Here is a 14,746-nt window from a genome sequence, read left to right on the forward strand (position 1 = left end):
TCCAACTGGAAGAGACGCAGTACCAGTAAATGACCCTGGATGGGATCCCAGTGATGAGATGGGAGACTGGAAGAGAAGACACTTTCAGGTGTGCATCATGGAGGGATTAGGTGGGACTAGGACCAAGCCTCTTGATTATAGCAAGCTATCTATGATAGAACAAGGATTTAATGAAAATCCCACTGCCTTCTTGGAGAGGCTAAGAGGGGCCTTGGTAAAGCACACCTCTCTCTCTTCTGGTTCAGTCAAGTGACAACTAATTCTGAAGAATAAATTTATTACTCAGGCAGCCCCTGATATGAGGAGGAAGTTGCAGAAATGGGTCTGGGACCAGATAGTACTTTAGAGGACTAACTGAAAGTGGCCACCTTGGCCTTTTACAATAGAGATGGGGGGACACAAGAAAGAGGCAAAAGCCTTAATGGCCGTGCAAGCCCAGAAAGCCCAGAATTCCCAGGGTACACTTGTTAACTGCTACAGATGTGGCAAGAACAGTTATTTCTCTTCTAAAGTTGAACTGCTTCTATACAAGGTTTAATTTCTTCCACCAGAGTGAAACAGCTCAAAGCACAATGTTATCAATATTTTGACTTGTTATTTCTGTGATCTTTGGCACTAGATTATTTTCTTGTATAATACACATGTTTAACTCATGCATACTTAACCTTATAAAACTTGGTTTTTCATCTCACCTAGAGGCCATCAAACTGCAAATGGTCAGGCAACCGGAGCCTCAGGGACAATGGCTCCCTTTTGCAAGGACTCTTAGATAAACCTCTGGGAGGAATCTGACTGCTGTTTTCTCCAAAACAATGCCCCCTGTCAGCAAAAATTAGCTAAGATTGGCCATCATTCATATTCTAATGGCAGTTAGATGTGCCTCTTCAGAGAGGGGAGTTGATACTGCTAGGAGACAGGGAAATACTGGGTAGAAGAGGGCAGTTCCTTGGCAAAGGTCCCACCTTCAAGCCTGGAAACCTCTGGCCCTAACTGAGAACATGCATTCCTGTTTTCACACAAAAAAGTTGCCTTTTGGCTCTCCACATGCCCCTGTCCTGTACCCATATAAACCTCAGACCTCAGGTTCCAGAAGCAGATGAAAAGTAGATGAACAGGAGAGCAGAAGAATGGCATAATGGTGTGGCAGAGAGAAAAGGAGAATCTGAACACCAAGAGGAGTTCAGCTGGGGGTGATTGGAGAGGAAATTGGCCACTGAACGGCTGAACTCCAGGAAGACCATCTTCCCATTCCATCTCCTTTCCAGCTCCCCATCCATCCCACCTTCACCACTCAATAAAACCCCCACATTCACTACCCTCAAGTCCATGTGTGACCTGGTTCTTCCTGGATGCCTGAGAAGAACCTGGATACCAAGAGAGCATTGAGTTGGTTAACACTTAAGCTGTCTGAGGATAGCAAAGCTAAAAGAGTGCACTGTAACACACACCATGCTCACTTGGGCTTTAGGAGTTGCAGGCACCCACCCTTATGCACCGCTGTGGGGCTGGAGCCCCAAAGCACTCACCCAGGCTCCTGCACCTGCCCATCTGCATGCTCCCCCTACCATAAGGAGTTTGAGCAGCAGCGGAGGCTGCGGCCAAACTGACAAGCTACACCCTTGTCACATATCCTGCGAGGGAACTTTCCCATTTCGCTGTCATCAAAATTTATTTGACCATAATGCAAAAGTCTATTTCTGGGCTCTCTCTTCTATTCCACTGGTCCATGTGTCTATCTTTATGGCAGTACTACACTACTCGGATTACTGTAACTTTGTAATATGTTTTGAAATCAGCAAGTGTGAGAACTCCTTCTCTGCTCTTTTTCAATATTGTTTTGACTATTCAGGGTTCTTGATAGTTCTTATACATTTTAGAATGATTTTTCTGTTGCAAAAGAAGTTATTGGGATTTTGATAGGATTTGTATAGAATATGTACATCCCTTTGGATTGTACATATTTGACATCTTAATAAGTGTCCCAATTCATGAAGCCAGAATGCCTTTCCATTTTTTGTGTATGTCTTTAATTTCTTTCAGCAAAATTTTGATGTTTTCAATGTACAATCTTTCACCTCCTTGGTTAAGTTTATTTCATTCTTTCTGATGTTATTGTTGATGAAATTGCTTTCCTAATTTCTTTTTTGAATTGTTCATTGTTAATGTATAGAAATGCAGCTGACTTTAGAGACTTGATTTTTTTCCCTTCCATTTTGCTGAATTTGTTTATTAGTTCTAACAGATTTTTAATTTTTAGTATGTGTGTATATTATCTTTAAGGTTTTCAATATATAGAATCATGTTATCTGCCATTATTTCTTCAAATAGCCTTTCTTTCCCTTTCATTTTCTCTCATAGTGCATATATTGATCCACATGATGATGTCGTATTGTCCCTTACATTTTGTTCATTCTTTTTTCTTTTTCTTTCTCAGAGTTGACAATTTCAAATAATTTGTTTTCAAGTTCACTGATTATTTATTTTGCCTGTTTGAGTTACCTATTGAAACTCTCCAGAAAAAAATTCAATTTGATTATTTCATATTTCAGCTCCCAAAATTTCCCCTTTTTAAATTTCTCTTTGTTGATATTCTAAATGTGTTTAAATATTGATTTTCTTCTTTACTTTAGTTTCTTCCATGTTTTCCATGAGCTCCTTGGGCATATTTAAGACAGTTTCTTTAAAAGTATTTGTGTAGTAAGTCCAATGCCTGTGTTTCTTCAGGGAGGGTTTCTGGAAATGTATTTTGTTTTTTAAAATTATGCGTTTTGACTATTTCTTTGCATGCCTTGTGATCTTTTGTTGAAAATTAGACATTTGAACAATTAGTTACTTCTGTCAGTCTTTGCAGTGTGACATGGAAGAGCATGTTTTGAGTGTTTTTATCAAGATTAAGGTCTTCTCAGGTGTTTTTTTGGTTATGTGTCTCATCTGGACCTTTGTGTGTGTTTTTCTTCCCCCAGTTCCCTCTGTATGCTCAACTGTTTTTGAATGCCTTACTTTCCCAATGAACCTCGCCCAGACTCTTCTTGGACTTTAGATGTTCTATTATATTCTTCTGCCCATAACCTCTTGACCCAAACCTTCATAGGTCTGCAGTATCCCTGAAGCTTTCATACGTCTTGGTACCTACCACTGCTTTCTATGGCTTCTGTCAGCTTGAAATCTGAGCTATGTCACCATTCCCAATGTGAGCTCTGAATCAGGTGAGACAAACCAGTCACTAAGTAGCCAACAGACAGGTTAGAATGTTGTAAATAGTTTCTATTCTGTTCCTTCCAGCTGAGGGAGGGAATGCACAATTGAGCTTTTGCTTCTGGACTGTGGTCTACCACTCCAGGACAAAGGTAAATAAAATGGATTAGAAATTTATACTGTTTGAAAGTGGCTTTTTCTTGATTGGGCATTCAGTTGCTTGCTATGTATGTTTGACTGGTTTTCAAAACTCTATGGAGTTATTTGTGTCAGTCTCCAGTTGATTTTCAAATGTTTCCCTGAAAGAACAAGGGCATGCGGCTTCTGATTAACATTATTGCTCTGCTTCTTTTGATTTTATATTATGATTTTATAATTACAAGAACAACAAAGCTGTTTCCAGTTTGTTAATTGAAATGGTAGTTCAGGCAGTGTTATGCTGGATGGAATCAAGTTATCCCACAGAATGACCCAGTAGAATGAAGCGCTCAGAACTAGAGACAGTCACAAAAATGCTGAGAGAGGAAGAGTCTGAAGAAATGTTTGGAAGTAATAAATGATGAAACAGTGCTAAAGCTAAGTTTTAGGGCATTAGATCATAATCTTTCTTAAGAATTACCTGAGGACCAAAATAGGCTGGGTAGCTATGCAAATATCAGACAAAATAGAGTGTATGTCAAAAATATTTACAAGAGACAAAGACATTACATAATATAAAATTTTATGTTTGCAATAACATAATTATAAGTATTATTTAAAAATATATGAAATATCATCAACAATATATAAGAGCTATAAATATATATGCACCACACAACAGAGCACCAAAATATGTGAAACAATAATTGATGGAATTGAGGAAGAAATAGACATTACTACAGCAATAGCTTGGGACTTCAATACCCCATTTTTAGTAATGGAAAGATTATCTACACAAATGATCAATAAATAAATAGTTATCTTGAACACCATCATAAACCAACTGGACCTCATAAAAATTTAGAGAATACCCCACCCAACAACAGCAGACTACACCTTCTTCTCAAATGCACACAGAATGTTCCCAAGATAGTCCATATGTTAGGCTACAACATAAATCTCAATACATTTCAGAAGATTGAACTCATCAAAGCATTTTCTGTGATCACAATAGGATGAGCTAGACATCAATAACAGGAAAAAAACTTTAAAAAATCAGAAATTTATAATTTATATGCAAAAAAGTGTCCTCAGGTATCAGAAAAATGACTTCTAGGTCATCCAGACAGAATATGAGCACAGTGCAGAGGACACTGAGCTCTGCCAGGAGCCATAATAATAGCTTCAGGAGAGTGAAGACAAGGCACTGATGGGAGGGTGTATTTAGTAAATAGACTGGGTTTCATTTCATGGCCACTTAGGCTTTCTCAAACAATTTTGTCACCTCCTTTCTTTTGTCATCTCTCTCTAGGACTTGGAGAACTTCATTGCCAACTTTGGGGATGCTGGGTTTGTCCTTGTGGCCTTTGGCTCTACATTGAACACCCAGCAGTCCCAGGAAGTCCTCAAGAAGATGCACAGTGCCTTTTCCCACCTCCCTCAAGGAGTGATATGGAAATGTCAGAGTTCTCATTGGCCCAAAGATGTTCGTTTAGCCACAAATGTGAAAATCGTGGACTGGCTTCCTCAGAGTGACCTCCTGGGTAAGGACTGCTGAGATCTGCTCTTCTCTTTCCATTGACCTGTCTTTGGGGCTCATTGGTGTTCTGACCTCTATCTGGGCATTTGTACCAGCCTAGGAAGTAGCTAGTCATAGGTAAAGGTAACGCTCAGAGGGCAGGAAAAGAACAGCTAGCTGGAATTCTTTGGGAATCAGGCTGTACTTCAAAAGTGGTGAAAACAGTCATTTTCTCTTTTTCTTTCTAACCCGAGAGAGGCCTGAAGTTTCCAACCAGAGGTGATATGTGGTCATGTTCCCTTGACCCTACTACATTTGACACTGAAGAGTCACCCCAACGCAATCTAAGACAATATGTAAACTCCAAGAGCACATATCTGGGGGTATTTTGCCCCTGTTCTGTGGCCTCCTGACCACCTGTTTAGCAATGAATGTGCCATTACACAAACGCACATGTATCTATATAAATACATCTTCTTTATCTACTAAGGAAGTGAAGGATTCATACACTCACAACATTGATTCCAACATTGTTTGAAGGATGTGCCACGATATTAGTGCCAAGGTGAGTAATCACATAGTCAAGTATTGAGTCATTTGGTAACAGAGTTCCTTACACTTCAATAGGTTTTATTGTCCTTGTGATAGTTTTTGGAGATTTCTCACTGACATCCTCAGTGACTGGATCAGAGGTTCATAACTAAGTTTATGGCTCAAAGTCAGCTTGGTAATTTAAGGTACAGATTTCTGTATATTTAATTTATAAGACATGGGGCAAGGAAAAATATTTTCATTTTCAAAGGAACACAAGTAGAATAGAATCCATGTTTCTGTTGAGAAACACAGATTTAACTCTACATTATCAAAAGTCACTAGCTTGCTCTAAATAAGGGTGGGGCAGGCAGACAGGAACTAGAAATACGGAAGTAGAAGTGTATGGTTTATTATTCCTTACTTTCACAGCACTCTTCAAATGGAGAAAATAGCACGTACAGTGTAGGTACTATGAAGGAACAGAGCAGGAAGTAAAGGGAGAGACGAGGTGAAGAGAGAAGGATGGCTGCGTGGATGGAGAAACATGCCTTGTTTATCATTCTTCTCTGCAGCTTTCCCTGCATTCAGAGCCTTAGATGGGTTGGGGCTGAGGTGAGGAATCTCTACAGAAAGGGAGGCTGGAATCTTGTTTCCTGGAATGTGCACACTTAAGTGCACATTTCCCAAGCGAAATGAATGAATTCATTTTCTCAGCAGACCTTGATTTCATTGGTGTTTCCTCTGACTTTTCTGCTTTACCTGGTGTTCCAAAATTTTTCATCCTGAAGTGTTCCACTCTCTTTCTTATTTGCCACAGCTCACCCCAGCATCCGTCTTTTTGTCACTCATGGCGGGCAGAACAGCGTAATGGAGGCCATCTGGCATGGTGTGCCCATGGTGGGATTGCCAGTCAATGGAGACCAGCATGGAAACATGGTCCGAGTAGTAGCCAAAAATTATGGTGTCTCTATCCAGTTGAATCAGGTCACAGCTGACACACTGACACTTATGTTGAAACAAGTCATAGAAGACAAGAGGTATGTGGCTCTCTGAGCATGTGGTCACTAAGGCTGAATGAAGATAGAAAACACAAAGGATACTCTGTATTTTTCACAATAATAGCTGAAACTTCTGTGACATGGAATAATATGTGTGTGATGCTAACAGTCCACCTGTTTTCTCTGGTAAGTCTCTAGGAAGACTAATTTAGGTTAGATGCTGAGAGTTTATCTGGGAGAACCTCTAGTGGAATTCCAGCTGAAGCAGGGTGTTTCTTTGTGTGGTTCCCCAGTGTGCCTGCTCTTCTCACCTCTGGCTTCTTTGTCTATGCTGCTCCCTAGGACACCCCTCCTTTCTCTTCACAGGACTGGCTCCTTCATGACATTCGGGTCTCTTCTCCAATGTTTCCTCCACAGAAAGCGTTGTGTCTTTGACAATCCTAACTAGCCTCCTCTCTCACTCAGCCCAATCATAATATATTATTTCCTTCATAACACTTTTCAAGATTTGTAATGACTCCATTTATTTATGTTTTTAGTAATTGTCTGGCCCCCAACACGAGAGAGTAGAGAGTCAGCTTCATAAGTACAGCAGTGTGTCTCTCTTTTTTTTCAACTGTGTTCCCAGTGCTTACTGCAGAGCCTGCCACAAAATAGGTTTCCATGAATTTCAGTTAAGTGAGAAAATAAAAGTGGCATAGTGACCTTCTTGGTTACTGCCCATCCAGCCAATGATCTTATAATCAAGAAGGACTGAATATCTTATTATGGCTTCAGGAACACAAACCCTGAATCAGGTATATATTCTCTCATATATGGTCATATATATGGTGTTTTTTCCTTTAGTATACCATAAGCATCCTGGGGACATGGACTAGTTCTTAGAGATTAAATCACTTTCCTACAGCTTAACACTTTTAGAATTAATCATTGATCTTTGTATGTGGGTGTTTCTATTGAACTTTTCAAGAGGATTCAGCGAGACAGTGGCAAGGCCATGACAACAAATTTTCTTTGCAGCCCAGCCTTGGTGCATGTGTTAGAAAAGTGTTTGTATGCTTGTGTGTACACTCACGCAACACAAAGTCTCTAAGACTTGTGAGGCTGTGTCAGTAACACACCCTCTCTGTCTCTGCCAACAGGTACAAGTCAGCAGTGGCGGCAGCTAGTGTCATCCTGCGCTCTCAGCCCCTGAGCCCTGCACAGCGGCTGGTGGGCTGGATTGACCACATCCTCCAGACTCAGGGGGCGGCGCACCTCAAGCCCTATGCCTTCCAGCAGCCTTGGCATGAGCAGTACCTCATCGACGTCTTTGTGTTTCTGCTGGGGCTCACTCTGGGCACTGTGTGGCTTTGTGGGAAGCTGCTGGGTGTCGTGGTCAGGTGGCTGCGTGGGGCCAGGAAAGTGAAGAAGACATGAGGCTAGGTGTAGCCTTGGGTGAGGGGAGGGCATCCCTGGTTCTTTGAAGGTTCTCCCCACCCCAGCACAGGCCACCCTGTGTTCTCTCTTCAGCTCCACCTGCCAATGATCCTGCAACTTGCTTCTTTCAATTATCTGCCTCTGTTTAGAAATCTTCATGCACTACTAAGGTTTCTTGACTTGCCCCTTGTGACCTGGAGCCCCCAGCTCAGATACGAACTTTCACCTGCCAGCCCTGCCTCCTCCTTTCTCCCTTTTCCTAGACACAGGACTCTGACAACTTCACCTTTCTTGTTTAGATGACTTCCCAATCTCCAGTCCCCATTTCTCCTTCTATCACTTTTCATAAAAAAACACAGGAAATATTTGACATATCTTCCATTTCAAATTCTTCCATTTTATACATATATCTTGCCCTTCCTATAAGCTCTCCTCAAAGCTCAGGAAACCTGGTCCGCTCTCCTGCATTTAGGAAAGGAGAACCTCGGCCAAGACCTTTGCTCACTGCCTGAGACCCCTTCCTTAGAGAGCACTTCCTTTGCTGGTCAGACATGGAGCCTGCACTTGGTCCCAGATGATACTGCTTTATTTCAGTTTTTACAGTTTCCTTCTTAAGATTCCCATCTTATAAATGGAGTACAGGAAACCTCAAGAAGCGAAGTGGAAGCCCATGTGTAAGGCTTTGTGGCTTCAGGTACCAGTGGCTAAGGCAGTTTTAAAGACTTTGTTGATTTTAGAAAAATTCCATCTTCCATCCCCTACATGGTAGTTAATACCGTTATATATGGTAAAACCTTAGAGATGACATTAATCTGCTAGGAACAGAAGCAAGAAAAACCATGGCATAAACAACCCCAGAGTTTTTGTTCGTTCGTTTCATCTTTCTTGATAAAGTCCGAAGGTAGCCCATTCAGGGCTTGTGTGGTTGGTTGCTCCATTATGTCATCAATAACCCATATGTTTTCTTTTTGATCTTCCTTAGTGTAACACCAGACTACCTTTCTGATAGCTGGTGTTCATGAAATATTTTACGTTCAAATGATTGTACCTATTTTTGGCTTTAGAGTTCTGAAATAAAATGAAATTCCACTGTAATAAAACTGTCAAATGTGTGGTATCTGATGACTTAAAAACATAGAGTAGAAAACAGGCATATGGAGTGGCCCTGGATGAACCATAGTTTTAGATTGTTTAATTCTAGAATTGTGAAACAGATCTTGAAACAATTCAGATCAAAAGATGAAACTGTTACAAATGCTCCTGCAGAAATAGAGAATGCCCCCCATCAAAACCTTTGCCAGTTCCTTGAAAGGATTTGCTTGGAAGTCTGCAGAGCTGAGTGCTGGACGTCTATGCATTTTGCGAGGTCTCATGACACAAGAGCCAGAAGCATGAAGCATGCAGAAGTACATTAGAGTGTGTGTATCTGTGTGTGTATAATATAAGGTTTTATTGCTGTAATTTTTAATGAAACCACATGAATTGATCAATGACAATACTCCAATGAAGGGCAGACATGGAGCCTTCTCTATGTTTTCTTTTGAATCAACAGCCACAATTTCATTCCCCTCATGAACAACACAAGGTCTTAGGGATAAGCCTCCCTGGCCAGTAACTCCTCTCCCACCTCAGCACATAGCCTTTTTCTAACACTTGGTAATTCATCGAGGTCAACTTTGTGCCAGTTGTACAAACTTGCATCCCTAAAATCTGATCATATGCAGCCAATCAGCCAGACTGATGCTTCTAATCTTGTTATTTCCAAGCACCCTCCACAGGGCTGTGAGCATGGCCCTGACAACCTAGAAATCTGGTGTTATCCTTCACTGTTTAAAATCTTTGTTCCCATTGTGTGGAATGTAATGGTCCTGGCTACCAATCTAGGCACACCTGGAGCAGTTCTCCACCTACTCTTTTCCAAATGTTCACTACACCCCCTCAGAACACATTTTGCTGTTTTTAACCTCTGGGCTTTGTCTATGCCCTTCCCTCTCTCAGAAATATCATCCTACTCTTGCTGGACTAAGAAACTTCTGCTTATCTCTCAATATCCAGTGTGATCATGTTCACATTGGTAAGCCTGTGCCTGACCACTACACCCGAAATGGAGCTCACTGCCTTCTCTTTTGAAGCATTTTTCTTACTACTATATGGCAATTATTTATTACAATATCTGTTTCCTATTTAGAAACCATAAGGTCTTTGTCATAAAGACATGGACTGGTTCCTGTTTATCTTGTTATTACAGAACCTGGCATAGTACCTGGAACAAATACTGCTGGGACAACCGGATAATATTTAGAAAAAAGGCAATATTTGATCCAGACTTCACACTATATCAAAAATTGAAATCCAATGCACCAGATATCTAAGTACAAAAAATGATACCATGCTGAGTCTAAGAGAAAAAGTGAATTTTTCCATAGCCTGTGTATAGGGAAAGACTTTCTAAATAGGAATCAAAACTCCTGATACAACAAGAGAAATGTAAATTAATTTGACATAAAAACTTTGGTATGACAAAAATCATGGTAAGAAGATTAACAATCCAAATTAAAAAGTCAGAGAAACATAGCTGCAACATATATCTCACATATAGACCTAATATTTATGATAAACTAAAAACTATTAACATTGAGGAAAGAATCTATGATACATATACATACTGAAATAATATTTAGCTTTAAACTACAATAAAGAAAAGCAGAATAAGCTATGGAGTAAATTCCAATACAGTTAAGTAAAAAGAGCAAAGAGTAAGAGTAACTATAAGATGTATCCTTTTTTTTTTCATAAGAAAAGGGAAAGTATGTATATGGCGGATAATGAAAAATGTATATCTATGTGCATTGCTTTGCAAAAACAGTGCAGAGGGAACAAACCAGAGTGTGATAGATTATCTATGAGGGTGGTATTTGAATAGGGTGGAAGGATCCATGGGTTTATGTTTTTACATAGTTTGGATTTTGGAAACATTGATACTTTGCATACCAAATATATGTTTAAATTAACAAGGAGAGAAAAACCAAGTACTGAAATACAGATGGAAACAAATGAAATTGATTTTTTTCCAAATGAAAATGTAACTATACTGTAGAAAAAAAATTAACATCATTACCTTTTAAACACAGTACTTTTACTATATACTGTATACAATCAATCAAAAGACAAAAAAGAACTCCAAATGAATCTTGTAGTCTATTGAGTAATTATATTCTCAGTTGGCAAATTAGTATATCTGAACCTAATTTCTGTGCATATTAGGCTTGAATAAATGCATCAATGACAGTGAGAGTCAGGTTTCTTATTTTGGAAAAAGGAATTAGAAATGTGGGAATGGGGAAGATTAGAATAACCTGTAGTGTTGTATTGGAATTAGAGTTATCAGTATAAATTTATAATTTTACGTAATACAAATATAAATATATGTATAGGGAGAGATATAGGTATGTATTCTTTATACCCACATTTATATATGTATATTTCTTAGCTCTGTCCGTGGAAGAGGAACTACAAACAATGGTGCGTCATTAACAATGAACACACCTAGCAACATACCTTGTTTCTGAATATCACCCCTCACTAAAAGGTTTCCTTGAGAAATTGTAGGTTCTAAAATTGGGACAGGGAAAGTGCAAGATAACCCTAGAGCATCATGTGTAAGAAATAAATAAAAAGCTAAAAAATAATGGAGCTTCCACAGGAGCAACACAATGAACAATGATAGTAATAGGTTGTATCTTACTGAATAAATAAGAATTTAAGAGACAATACTGATAATAAATAAATAGATTACATAGATAGATAGGATCGAAGATAAATGTTAAACACAATGTGATATAAAACATAGAAGGGATGTTAGAGATTAAAAAGCATTAATTTGCCACCATCATGATAATTGATTCAGACAAGAATCCTAAAGGATGATAAAATGTGAGTGGAAGTTTGATAAGGAATAGGATGCTTATACAGTTTCAAAATAGCTCCACACAAATTAATTACTAATTATATGGGGAAATAGTAACTTTACAGTTGAGAATGTTGGTGGACATGACCTTAGCCAAATGATCGAAGCCAGTATCATGAATAATGGGACCATCTCAGGTCATGTGGCTCCTACTGTGATTCACTGAGATAGAGATGATGTACCTTTGTAGCATTTTAAGCAAAACTCCACAACACCAAGTATAATGAAAAATCATCAGATAAATCCAAACGGATAACCATTCTACAAAACAAATGGCCTGTATACTTCAAAATGTCAGTGACATGAAATATGAAGAAAGGCTCAGAAATCAGTCTTTATTGAAGGGGGTGAAATCTTCAGGATAATCAAATGCCCTGCATAATCCTGGATTAAGTTTTGCACTATAAAAATAATATTACCACGTGCGACATTTGATGTTAGTGGGACAATTGGCCAAATTTGACTAAGGTCTAAAGATAATGTTATTATATCCATGTTAAATGGTACCTTCATAATGAAGATTGTTTACTGGGAGGCTACAATATCTGAAATATAGTAATTGTGAACATGTATGCATGTAATGCCATGGTTTCAAAGAGTATAGCACAAGAATGCATAGAACTACAAGAAAAAATTGAATAATGTGAAGAGACTTTTAAAAGCTTTCCAATGAAAATTTCTAACATTTATAAATGCAGTACTTAGTGACTCCCATCCAGCCTCAATGATTACTAACTCCTGGCTGATACAGTTTGTCTCTGTGTCCCCACTCAAATCTCATATTGCATTGTAATCCCCAGTTTTGGAGAAGGGACCTGGTGGGAGGGTGATTGAATCGTGGGGGCTGATTTCCCCCTTGCTATTCTCATGACAGTGAATGACTTCTCACAAGATCTGGTTGTTTGAAAGTGTGTAGCACTTCCCCCTTCTCTCTCTCTCTCTCTCTCTGTCTCTCTCTCTCGATGCTCTAGCCCTGTGAGACGTGCCAGCTTCCCCTTCACCTTCCCCCTTTATTGTAAGTTTCCTGAGCACCCCCAGCCATGCTTCCTGTAATAGCCGTGGAACCTTGAGCCAATTAAACCTCTTTTCTTTCTAAATTACCCAGTTGCAAGTAGTTCTTTATAGCAGTGTGAGAATGGACTACTATGTTGGCCAACTTTCTTTATACTTTCGGTGACCCACTCATTTTCCATTCCTTGTCACCCAAATAATTTTGAAGCAAATTCCAGATATCATAGCATTTCATCCGTAAATATTTCAGAATGTATCTCTGAGAGTCTCCCTTTTTCCATACCACAATAACATTATAACACATCCCCAAATCAACAGTAACCTCTTAATATCAAATATTCATTGTTCAGAACTCTCTGATAGGGATATGAGATTTGTAAGAGTTCAGTTGGATCACCCTGATACCCCACCCTTCATGTGTCCTTCCCTGTTATTTATTACTAACACACCACATATTTGATTTATTTATTTTGTTATCACTTGACTCCCCAACAAGGATGTAAGTTCTGGGAGGCAGGTGTTTTTGTCTCTGTTGTTCAATGCACTCTGTGCAGCAGCAGAACAGTGCCTCACAGATACTTACCTATTAGTATGATTGTTGAGTTAATGAATAAGTTTAGGATGAAACAACAAATTCTCTGTTTGCTAATGCATTATTGGAGGTCCAAAAATAATAAATGGGCTGGAGCCTTGTGACGCCTGGTAAAGACCTGCCCCTGCCCTTTGCACCAACTCCTCAGTGACCAATGAACATGGCTATGTTGCAGAAATGTCTAAGGATGCAATACTTTAAATTCAGATTTTTTTTTAAAAGGCATATGGACAGAAAACATGTAATAGTGCAAAGCAAAATTCAAGGATCCACTTCATCTTGCAGGCATTGAAGGACTTTCTCTGTCAGTTTGTTGTTTGTTTGTTTGTTTTTTAGATAGAGGATCTCAATACACTGCTTAGGCTGGCCTCAAACTCCTGGGCTACAGCCGTCCTTGTGCCTAAGCTTCCTGAATAGCTGGGGTGACAGGTGCATGCCACTGTGCCTGGCTCTGCCTGTTTGAGAATTGCACTGAAATCCTTTATTAAAGGCAGCATTATATTGAGGATAGGGAATGCAAAGATGATATTTGGGAGTAGTGTGCCCGCCCCTTGCCAGGGCTGACATTTCAAGGGAGTAAAATTGTAAGCTGTCTTCAAATTGTCCCTGAGAAGACTGTGGAAAAAGCCTTGATTCTATTTTATGATACTTATTCAGGATTATAATCTAAACTTTAGAGATTCGTGCTTTCAATGAAGAAGTGAAATTACAGGGGGGCTTAACCTGTGTGGACACTAGAATCATTTTATGGATATGGTATCTTCTAAGGAGGCTGCCTGAATAATAATCACAGGCCATTCCCCCTTTGTAGATCATTATGTCTTGGGGGTTGGCTTCCAGAGTTCTAGAGCTTGGGACACTAGCTAGAAATTTTATGCAGGTATCTGGGGAAATGAAGCACAGGGATGTCAGTATAAGATTATGAAAGTTGTCAGAATCAAAAGGTAGTCACCTGTGTTAAAACTGTGACCAGTGGAGCCAGGGAAGGCAGTGAAGGGAGGTTCTCACACAGTATCCCTGATAACAAGAACTATCACATAAGATTGCAAAAACCACAACCTTGGTTAGGCCACTGCATCCTTACACAAAAAAATACTTCTGTGAGGATATCTGTCCAGTAACTGCCTATCCTACCTTGGACTGATGTCACTCTTGTTATTGACCCTTCTAGCCAAGGATAACTGTCTAAAAATGACCTGTGTAACTCTCCTCATTTTCCATTTAAAAAGCCTCATTGTCTTCCTTTATCTCCCTGAATATGCCCATGTGTATTCCCACTGGAATGCTCGTTTCTTTCTTTTCTTTTTTTTTTTTTTTTTGAGACGGAGTCTCGCTCTGTCGCCCAGGCGGGAGTGCAGTGGCCGGATCTCAGC

General features: G+C 39.5%; 1 protein-coding gene across 2 annotated transcripts in view; it reads left to right on the forward strand.

The window, feature by feature from the left end:
• Positions 1-10,594, forward strand: part of LOC105473071 (UDP glycosyltransferase family 3 member A1) — a 44,885-nt gene extending 34,291 nt beyond the window's left edge. For both annotated transcript variants that reach the window (XM_011726685.2, XM_011726686.3), the window contains exons 5-7: positions 4,646-4,877; positions 6,204-6,423; positions 7,527-10,594. In XM_011726685.2, the coding sequence (XP_011724987.2) occupies positions 4,646-4,877; positions 6,204-6,423; positions 7,527-7,803 (729 nt within the window). In that variant the 3' untranslated portion in view covers positions 7,804-10,594. The remainder of the gene's footprint in view (positions 1-4,645; positions 4,878-6,203; positions 6,424-7,526) is intronic.
• The last annotated feature ends 4,152 nt before the right edge of the window (positions 10,595-14,746 follow it).

This window comes from Macaca nemestrina, chromosome 6, assembly GCF_043159975.1.
Source record: "Macaca nemestrina isolate mMacNem1 chromosome 6, mMacNem.hap1, whole genome shotgun sequence".
Classification (NCBI taxonomy): domain Eukaryota; kingdom Metazoa; phylum Chordata; class Mammalia; order Primates; family Cercopithecidae; genus Macaca; species Macaca nemestrina.